The sequence below is a fragment of the Triticum aestivum genome, chromosome 3A (assembly GCF_018294505.1).
Source record: "Triticum aestivum cultivar Chinese Spring chromosome 3A, IWGSC CS RefSeq v2.1, whole genome shotgun sequence".
NCBI classification, from domain to species: domain Eukaryota; kingdom Viridiplantae; phylum Streptophyta; class Magnoliopsida; order Poales; family Poaceae; genus Triticum; species Triticum aestivum.
Genome location: NC_057800.1, coordinates 403,859,551 through 403,870,138, shown reverse-complemented (window position 1 = coordinate 403,870,138; position 10,588 = coordinate 403,859,551). Strand labels below are relative to the sequence as shown.

At 48.1% G+C, this 10,588-nt stretch overlaps 2 protein-coding genes across 2 annotated transcripts; one reads left to right on the top strand and one right to left on the bottom strand.

The window, feature by feature from the left end:
* The first annotated feature begins 681 nt into the window (after positions 1-681).
* On the top strand, positions 682-2,594 carry LOC123061420 (thiamine phosphate phosphatase-like protein). The gene is made up of 4 exons (XM_044484515.1): positions 682-1,010; positions 1,100-1,221; positions 1,322-1,523; positions 1,886-2,594. The coding sequence occupies exons 1-4, from the start codon at positions 858-860 to the stop codon at positions 2,237-2,239; spliced, it is 831 nt and encodes a 276-aa protein (XP_044340450.1). The 5' UTR covers positions 682-857; the 3' UTR covers positions 2,240-2,594.
* A 109-nt stretch (positions 2,595-2,703) lies between these two features.
* Positions 2,704-7,032, bottom strand: LOC123056917 (pentatricopeptide repeat-containing protein At4g39530-like). Its single transcript, XM_044480137.1, has 3 exons — positions 6,962-7,032; positions 5,884-6,172; positions 2,704-5,230 (listed from the first exon to the last, which is right to left on the bottom strand). Exons 1-3 carry the CDS (start codon positions 7,030-7,032, stop codon positions 2,723-2,725), a joined length of 2,868 nt encoding a protein of 955 aa, XP_044336072.1. The 3' UTR covers positions 2,704-2,722.
* Between the last annotated feature and the right edge of the window lie 3,556 nt (positions 7,033-10,588).

Below are 10,588 nucleotides of genomic sequence, written 5' to 3'. Positions count from 1 at the left end.
CTTTGTAAAAGTCGATGGAGGAGTGGCCAACACTACCAACATGAGATTTATTAGCGTTGTGTGTAGAAATTTAGAGGGAGTGTATCTCAGTTCTTCGGCAATTTCTTTCTCTAGTATGATTGATCCTCCCATCCTTAAAGCATTGGCTTGCCGAGAAGCGCTCGCTCTAGCTTTAGATTTAATGCAGGCCACAACCCCCTATTGCAAGGGCGTTATTGATGACATCAACAAGGGCACAGGAGAAAGCTATGGTAATATCATTCACGAGATCAGTTTGTCGGCCTCTAATCTTCGGGCTGTATCTTCATCTTTGAAGGGAGAAAATCCGATATCAAGGCACATAGTCTAAGCATGATCTACGTCTTTCTAAAGGGTGCCACGTGTGGCTCGTTCAGCCTCCTGGCCACAATTGTATCCCCATAAACATTGTCGATGTTCAATAGAGTGGAGTGTGTTTAGCCCACAAAAAAGGCTAGCCAAAGGAGGTGTAAACTTGCACAAAATTGTATCGGTCAACTCTTCTGATGGAATACTAATAAACTTTGCGATGAACCATCTTTATCGTGATGACAAAGCACCATGCAAAGGCGAAGGCAAAGGCAGCCAATCGAGTACAGACAACAGTTATGCTACGGCGAAGGGCGAACAAAGCGAATGGAAACACAAACACACGAGAGAGGTCACAAGTGGCGGTGTGGAAGCCTTCCCAGGTCATCAGCTGCCACACGGCTGTGGCTGCTATAAAAACACACCGAGAGTCCGAGACGCCGCCACCAACAAACAAACAGAAGCCACGCCGGAGTCTCGTATCGCAAACGTCGGAGGCAGGAAGCACCATCCGCCGTCTCTTCCCGGAGATGGCCGCTCCCGCCGCCGCCGCCGTGGTGGTGCTGTTCGACTTCGACAAGACCATCATCCAGTGGGATAGCGACGACTGGGTCATCACCAAGCTCGGCGCCGCCGACGCCTTCAACCGCCTGCGCCCCACCATGCGCTGGAACTCCCTCATGGTACGAACAGTCGAACACGATACGCCCACACACCCGCCTAGACACGCATGGCGCTTCTCCCGGCTGAGTGGGGCCTTGATGTCTTCCAGGACAGGATGATGGGGGAGCTCCACGCGCAGGGGAGGTCGGCCGACGACATCCGCGAGTGCCTCAGGAGCGCGCCGCTCGACGCGCACGTCCTCTCCGCCATCCGGACGGCGTCGGCATTAGGGTATGAAATGGACCGATGCCGATTTGCCGATGTGTTCTTGATTTCCCCACGCGGCCGGGTGGTTGGATTGGATCTTGATGGTGGTAGGTGTGCGTCGCAGGTGTGATTTGAAGGTGGTGAGCGACGCCAACTCCTTCTTCATCGAGACCGTCCTGGAGCATCACGGCGTCCTCGGCTGCTTCTCTGAGATCAACACCAACCCCGCGCGCGTGGACGCCCAAGGGAGGCTCAGGATCTCGCCGTTCCATGATCCCACCAGCTCGCCCCATGGTTGCAGCCTGTGCCCTGACAACATGTGCAAGGTATGGACAGTAGGATGGCAGATCAGTTCACGTGTTAAAATCACAGATTCACTCGATGCACGTGGGTGATGGAGACAAAAGAAACAATTTATGTCACTCGGTATATATAACGATGTGTTCTGCATTTAGAGTCTTACTCCCTCCATTACAAAATAGATGACTCAACTTTGTACTAACTTTAGTACAAATTTAGTATAAAGTTGGGTCATCTATTTTGGAACGGAAGGAGTATTAGGCATGATGTATTGTCAAACGATTGATAAAATATTGTGTGTGCTGAAACCTCAGTGCATTTACTCATCTGAAAAGTGGTGAAAACCGACCTTGCCACCCATGAACTAAAGTTTCACTTGCCATTGCAGGGCAAGATAATCCAGAGGATTCAAGGGACAGACAGTGCCAAGAACAAGCACTTCATCTACATCGGTGATGGGAAGGGGGATTACTGCCCCTCTCTTAAGCTAGGGGAAGGGGACTATGTCATGCCAAAGGAGAATTATCCCCTCTGGAGTCTCATCAGCAGCGATCCCCAGCTTATCAAAGCTGAGGTTCATCCATGGTCTAGTGGCGAGGAATTCGAAAGGATCCTGCTTAAGCTGGTGAACAAGCTGATCACCTCACATGCACAGGGGTCCCAATTGGACTACAAATGTGACATGAGCAATCCAATATCAATGGAAGTGGGTCACCATCAGACTCTCCCTATCCCAAATTGATCCGTAACCATATCCTAGCTCACGTTACAGGCAAGATTGCGTGACCATTTTCACATGCCTCACCAAGGAACTGTCCTCGGTCAGAATTCATCCTAGTATATGATGTAACAAATAATTGCACTGACTATGTCGGTGGATTTTCTGCACATTGCGTCTCTTATCAAACTGCAGGATAGCATATGTGATTAAATTTAGAATCAAGACTTGCCCATCAAACTCTACAGGCAAGTTCAGGGACCCAACAGCATGTTTAAATGAGATAAAACAGTCAACAGTGTAACAGAGTGGTAGTGATCTGCTAATGCAGGTGTGGCATTTTCAGTAATCATATTTATAAACAGGATTTACCTTGGCACTTTGTATCAGCCTGCAGAACTAGCCATATCTACTTCAAACCAGCTCCTGGTCTCATAGTTTATGTATGGGCACGGCCCATGGTGGCATTTCAGATTGTGGGAACCGAATGCACGTTGTAACAAATTCTTAATATTTTGGACATCCATCTTGCGACAGGAATACATGAATCTGGCCATTGACTTCAATCCAGCTACACCCTGGTTCTTTTTTTACTCCATGATCTAGTAGCATATTCCTAAGTCTTGTAACATCACTCCACCTTCCTAAATCTGCATAAATGTTTGATAACAATATAGAAGAAGAAACATCCTGTGGATCTAACTCTAACAATCTTTCTGCTGCTCTCTCAGCAATCTCGATATTTCCATGTATCCTGCAAGCTCCCAAAATCGTCCTCCATATGGATGAATCCGGGATCAATGGCATCTGATTGATAAGAGATTCAGCCTCAGCTAGTCTTCCAGCCTTGGACAGAATATCAATCATGCAAGCATAGTGCTCCATCGTAGGAGTGATTCCATAGACACTACTCAGCAATTGAAAGTACTTCCTTCCCTCGTCAAGTAATCCTGCATGGCTACACGCTGAGAGAACACCTACAAATGTGATATCATCAGGCCTTTTCCCATCATCTACCATCTGTCTGAACGTGTCCAGTGCCTTGTACCCATGACCATGTTGAGAATAACCACAGATGAGTGTATTCCATGCAACTTGATCACATGTTTCTGACTCATAGAATAGCATCTCAGCATCCGTTATGTTCCCGCACTTCACATACATGTCAACTAGAGCACCAGAAACAACTGAGCTGTTCCAGCCAGACTTGATGGCCCATGAATGAAGTTGGAGCCCACTGCCTAAGGATGCCATATCAGAGGAAACACTCAATGAAACTGCTAGTGTGGCATCATTAGGCCTTTTGTTTTCTTGCAACATTGAACGGAAACATTCCATCACCTTCTCAGCTTCATCCGTTTTAGCATATCCTGACATAATCACTGTCCACGAGAAAGCATCTCTTTCTTCCAGTCGATCAAATACCAGGCACGCACTTGTAAAGCAGCCAGATTGCGCATACATGTCAAGTAGCATTCTTGAAACATCATTATCGCTTTGCAACCCACTTTTCAGAACACATGCATGAACCTGAGTGTCATACATCAGGTTCATCAAGCTAGTGCAGCATCTCAAAACACCAACATAAGTGTATTTGTTGGCTGAAAAGCCTTCGCACTTCATCTGCTTGAAAATCCTCAAACCCTGCTCACAGTTGCTTCCACTATAAAATCCGGAGAGAAATGTGTTCCATGAAAATGTGTCAGGCTCATGCATAAGATGAAAAGCAACTGTTGCATCTTGAGCAGCACCAACTTTCACATACATATTTAGAATGGAATCAGCCACTAATTTTGGCATAGCCAGCCCGCTTTTCACAACATACGCATGAGCACAGCGACAAAGGTTTGCATCACCAGTCTTTGATGCAACACCAGCAATGCCCACGAATGTATATTGGTTTGGTTTGACTCCCATGTCTGACATCTTTACGAAAAGATCAAATGCTTCCCAGGCCATACCATGTCGACCGAAAGAAGAGATCATGGCACTGCAATGCACCACATCAGGTTCATCTATCCTGATAAAGACTTGATAGGCCTCTTCAGCAGATAGACATCTCGAGTACATCTCAACAAGGCAATTCTTCAGCACGTTATCGGTTTCCAGCCCTCTCTTGACCACCAATGCATGAAGAGCCTGACCAGACTTTGCAAGACCGAGTTCCACACAACACTTAAGAAGAGTAGGCACAGTATACTTGCTTATCTCATCACCAAATTCGGACAACTTATGGAAAACATGCATGGCCTTTCTGTAGTCGCCCTGCCGAGCATACTCAGTGAGCAGAGCATTCCATGACATGTCGCTTCGTTCGGGCAAGCCTAGCAACACGGTCTCAGCAGCGTCCACCTCCCCATGGATCGCGTAAGCTTGAACAAGGGACGAGCCAACGTAGGGATCATCCAGACCTTGCAACTTAACCACCTGACCATGCACCTGACGCGTAAACTCGGAGTGTGAGCTCATCACCGAGCAGGCCTTGAGCACCGAAGCGAGCGTGAACCCGTTAGGCGCAAGACCTTGTTGGTTCATCTGACAAAACAGGTCCAGAGCCTCCTCGGCATCTCCCGCGGCGGCGTAGGCGGATAAGAGGGCGGTCCAGGCGACGACGTCTCTGTGTGGCATTCCGTCGAACACCCTTCGTGCGTCCGCCAGGCGGCCACACTTGCAGTACATGTTGAGGAGCGAGTCGAGGAGAAACGTGTCCGGCTGCCGCGCGCAGCGGAGCAGCCGCGCGTGGAGCTCCTGTCCGCAGCGGAGCGCTCGGCGGACGGCGCAGTCCTGCAGCGCCGCTGCGTGGGACCGGAGCTCATCGGCTTCAGGGAGGGGGCGCGAATTGGGGTGGGAAGGAGAAGAATGCGCTGCGGGTCGCGTCGGCCGTGGAGAGGTGCCGGTCGGCGACAAGGGAGGAGCGCGGTGGTAGGAGAATGGGCCGTGGAAAAGAGCGAGGGAAGACATGAATTTGGCCTGCGAGAAGGCAAAAGAGTAGAGTGGGCAGTGGCCACGAAGACGCTTACAGGCAAAGTTACCTAAGAAATTGACCAAATCTCTATTCCTAATGTCTTATTCCTAATGTCTCAGTTGGTAGTCTCTGTTTCGGGTTTATTTTTGTCCGTGGTTTTTTTGGTATCTCCTCTCACCTTCGCTGGGTTTTTTTCGTAGATTTTTTTTCGTCTCCTTCCCCTACTTTATCGGTTTATATTCGCCTCACACAACGAAAAAAATTGAACGGATCAGAACTTTTCATACTGACGCAAATTATTCAGTAATATCTTTATGTAAAAGAATCAATCACAATCAATCTCTAAAGATCAAATCTAAATTCATTTGTCTTCATAACGTTTGTTTCCTTGCGAATCACGTCCATAACTTTCTTTCTTTGTTTGGGCAGAAACTGTTTGGTAGCAGAGATTAGCAAGCTTCCTATGAGCGTAGTAATAAGAAGTATTCTTTTTCTTGATGATTCGTTTCCATGCATGATGATAGTAAATTAGGCCAACATTCATCAATATTTATCAACGTCATCAATCGTATCCATTCCTACCTTAAGGGAATCCGCTCGCTACGTCTTGTTTAAGGGGATCCGCTAGCTACTTCGTCGGTGCATGTTATTTTCACAAGCAACTCCCCTAAGAAAACACAGCGCCCTACCTCGACTTCCCTACCTGGCTGCCGCCGCCGCCCACCGATCTCGCCGCCTCCCGGCGATCCCCTCCTCCCTCCCGCAGCTCGAACGACCCACTTTTTTGGCCACGAGCACTGCCTGCCTCTTCACCCATGCGTCGCCCCTCCTCTTCACCATAGCCGCGAGCACCATCCGAGGCGGAGCCGCGGCGCCTCCACAGATGCGGCGGGGACACCATATTCAGTGGAGACGGCGGTGTAAATCTTCTCCCACTCTGCCCCTTCCCCTGGTTACCGGCCTGCTCCACCTCCCCTCTGCTTCGTGTGGATCTGCTCATGTGCAACAGTAAACTTTATTTAGGTAGAACTATTCTTCTAGGCCTTTTTTTGTTACTTACAAATTAACTTTTTGAGCCAATGCTTACGGCATGAACTATTACCTAGAGTTCCTTAATCAATCTGCTTGTCCATCTTTTCATTTGGTTCAATTACTATCAGCAAGAACGCATTGTGAAACTGTTAGCTTATGAATGTGTGCTCTTCCTGCAATAATAACATTTGCAATATAAGGGCCGAGGCACACCCATGCATCCGGATGATGTGCACCACGTGGGAAGTAATACTAATATGGCCTAAGTGGATAATGAAATATCCAAAGATACACTTGACTGGATCAACTTTTTTCTCTGAAATTGTTCCTCATGATGCGCGGATGTAGATGCTATATTTTTAAAATTTCAAATCACCTATGCATGCCAACGTGATTCTTATCCTTTTCGTTAGACATTGTGTTCCCGTCAATCCATCCATGCATCGAACCAATTTTTTTTACTCTGTTCAGGTTGCAATTATGAACGAGTAGCATATGTATGCACTGAACTACTTGCATAAGACAGTGAAATGCTTTTTACTCGCGTGAGTGAAATTTTGGAATAGAGAAAGAACATACAACAGAAATCACGTAATTAATTGATTACATAAATCGAGATCACGTAAAACAAGTTTGATAGGTCCGTTGCATCGCACAGGCATTTTTTCTATATGTACTAACAGGTTCTATTTATTTCCTTTGATCGGTCAACACTCCTATGTCCTATGTAGGTAAGAAGGAAAGAAAACCTAACGGTACATCCGGCAAAACAGTCAACGGCGAGCTTCATCGCCGCGTACGCGTCGTAGTACCTGGCCATTACCGGCTGGGGCATCAAGGACTTAGCCGGTGAAGAAGGTGTGGGTATTGGTAGAGCTCCAAGAAGCTGCCCTTCGTCCTGCCCGCCGTCTTCACCATCGGTCCCCGGGTGACCACCCTGGAACTCGGCAACGCTACCAAGGCGACACGGTCCGGGTTGGTTCGGTCCCTCATTGAGCCACCATTTGGACCGGCCAACCACCACCAGCGTCAACGTGCTGGGGCAACGGCGAGGTAGGTTGCGTGTGCGGGTGCTGTGGCGAGGTGGTGGACATGCGGGAGCGCCAGCGATGAGGTCGGTGATGTGTCGCGGCAAGTGTGCAGCTGTTAGCCATGAACCTTCCGTAGCAGTTTTTTTTCATGAGCCCATGTTTTTTTGTGTTCGGGCCTTGCCATAATTAGCGGATTAACCATGAAAAAAAACATGACGTTTAGTTTGTCGTCAAATGATGTCGTGATTTTCGGATCAAGCCATGTTTCTCATGTACTTCCTATTTCCTGTTCGACTGAATAGAAGTGCAGAAAGTGAACACACCAACACAACTGAAAGCAGTCATATTCAGTTATAGAGGTATACATTTATACAAGATATACACAGGCAGGTGCGGCCAGTAACCCAACTAACTCCTGAGCTGACCTTGCTAATCCTTTACTCGCGATAAAGACGCAGTCGATAAGGAAAGGTTGTTACGAAGAGAGCAATGGGAGAGAGAGAATCACGTGGTGGCAGGTGGACCTGAACATATGCTTCAACAAAGAAAACGACAACGTAGGATCATGGTGCGTGATTGTAGGCGGAGGCTATTAAATCTCACGCGGAAATCACGGCTGAGCGATTCTCGCACGATCCGAAGTTCACACCCAATCGACCGTTTTCCCCAGTTGATGGCCTGCATGTGTGTTGTGCTAAAATGGTCGCTGCCATGGCAGCAAAACCCGCAGCTAGAACGCTGCCAGCACCAAGTTGAGAACTCGAGATCGTCAGTGGTGCATGCACGACAGCGATGGCGAGAGGCTATGGTGCATGGGGAGGAGAGAAAAGAAGGAGAGGGGAAGCTTGGGGACATGGTAATTTACCCGGGGGCTGCCGGTCGCCATGCTGAGAATGGATGGCGGCGGTAGTGACATTTTTTCTCAGTCCTCTTGGTCGGACCGGTTGAAGACCAGACCGGATCGGACCGACAATTTTCCAGGCCGATTTTAGCAGACCAGATCATCCGTTTTCTCTAACAAGCCAGGACCGAGCGTGTCAAACACTGATTGAGCCACGAGCGGTACGTCCAGCCCTGCCCACCGTCGAAGCGAAGCTCCTACTCCACGTGAAGTTGATCGCGCTGTTGCACTCGTACGGTAGGAGCCACGGGCATGACATGGTGAAGGGCTAAAGGGCTGATCGAGGGTGAGACCCGGATGCTGGTGGCGCAGCTGACCATGGACGAGATCTTCACCTGCACCAAAAAGTTCAAGCAGGAGGTGTTCAGTAGTGTGCAGAAGGAGCCGGACCAATTCGGCCTCTTCATCTACAATGCCACCGTGAAGCAGCTGGTGGACGTGCCGGGGCATGAGTACTTCTCCTACCTCGGCGAGAAGACAGAACAGGAGGCAGCGAGCAGGGCCAAGGTGGATGTTTGTGGAGCGGGATGGCCTCACGTGCCAGAACGCCGCCAAGGTGGACACCGAGAACAAGGTGCTCTTTGTGCAGCAGCAGGGCGAGGCGCTCAAGGAGAAGGCCAAGGGCAAGGCGGAGGTGCGGGTGTTTGAGAACACTAGGAAGGCCGACAACGCCGCCTCAAACCGACCTCGCCATGGAGTGGAAGGCTGGGACTGGCATGCCAAGGTCGCCAAGGTTGAGGCCGCCAAGGCTGTCGCCATCCGCGATGCCGAGTTGCAGATGGAGGTTAAGACGAAGAACGTGCTCTGCCAAACTGACAAGCTCAAGGTCGAGCAGCTCAGCAAGTCCACAGTATACTACGACACACAGGTTGGTTATGCAATAAGCATGTATAAAAATATAGTACTAGGGACAAGAGAAATTCATACTTATTGACCTCAGCATTTTATATTTTGTAGGTTCAAGAATCGAACACGTTCTTCTACAGCTGCTAGAAGGCGGCGGATACGACATTGTATAAGGAGATGAAGGCGGCGGTGAGGTGAAGCGGCCAAGCAGAAACACATGCATGTCTCGATATGGGAGGAAAGGGAGGGAGATAAGGTGAGGGTTAGCGGTGCAACATGCCACACGAGGAAAGGGGTGAAGAGATGACCTTGAGGAGGGAAGTGAGCTCGGTCCATGGCATGGGTCAGATTAGAGGAAGGTTGATCCATGGTTTGGCCAAAGGGGTGATGAGCGAGGGAGAAGTAGAAGGCCCCCTCTCATATCTTGGTGCGCGAGCAAGTCTGTCGAGGTGGAAGAAGCCTGTCATTTCATGACGGCGTTGGTGACCTTGGCGTGATGTTGTTCGCCGATTTGTGGGCGGATCAGGCAACCATCTGGTCTCTCGATCCCCCCCCCTTCACTAATTTTGGTGAGAAGAGGGGAGGGATGAAAGGGTAGAGGAGTGGGAGATGAGGTCGCTGATTCTGTTGGTTGTGGGGGCGAGGACGGAGAGAGGAGAGTGAGCGACGCCGGTGAAGTCTATGGATCTAGAGAGGGAGGGGAACAAGAGAGTGAGTGATGTGGAGAGGGAGTGGATAGAGTGCGGTTGTTCGGGAGAGGACAGCAAGTCGTATAGGAGGGGTATAATAGGAATATCATAAAAATAAAGCTTTATTTATACCTGTACACTATATATATTTAGAATAACATAAAATATTTTCTCAATAAATTACTTAAAAATATCCAAGAAATTACGGATGACCGACTATCATTATGTAAAGGGGGAATCCGTTCTTTGCTCGTGGAGAAATGTAACATAGTTTTTATGGGCAATATACCACATACCCTAAATAGTAGGTATTCGTGAGAATAACCATCAACATGTGATTTAGAGGTGAGACTAAAATTATTAAAATTGGGATGCCACTCAATCTACTAGAAACTGCTCATTTCTTGGATTTGTCCAATGAATATATATTTTCCATACCACCATCATAAAAAATATATTCTAATCTTTGTTTATATTAGAATACCTTTGTAGGTCATAAAAACTGATGGATTTGATTGTGCTTCGGAGATGTCGACTGACAAAGACCCTGATGTAACGATGATGGAGGGGGCTAAGAATTCAACGAGTTTTACACAACCAAAAGAGGTGCATGCAATAATTGTTCTTCTTCGTATGTATGTTGCACATGATATAATACTCAAAAGGTATATTTCTATATATATTTAATTTTGTAGAATATGAGAGAGATGGAGATGGATTATGTCGGGGTTCAAAAAGAAACCCATTCAGAGGGTTTTTGGGGCGACGTCATTGGAAGGGGACAAAAATTCACCATGTTTTATACAACAAAAAGATGTGCAAGTGATGATATCCCACAACAACGACACACTCAAAATAAAGCAAACCGGCTGGAATTACGATAAATGTTTATGGCAACATTTATTTCCA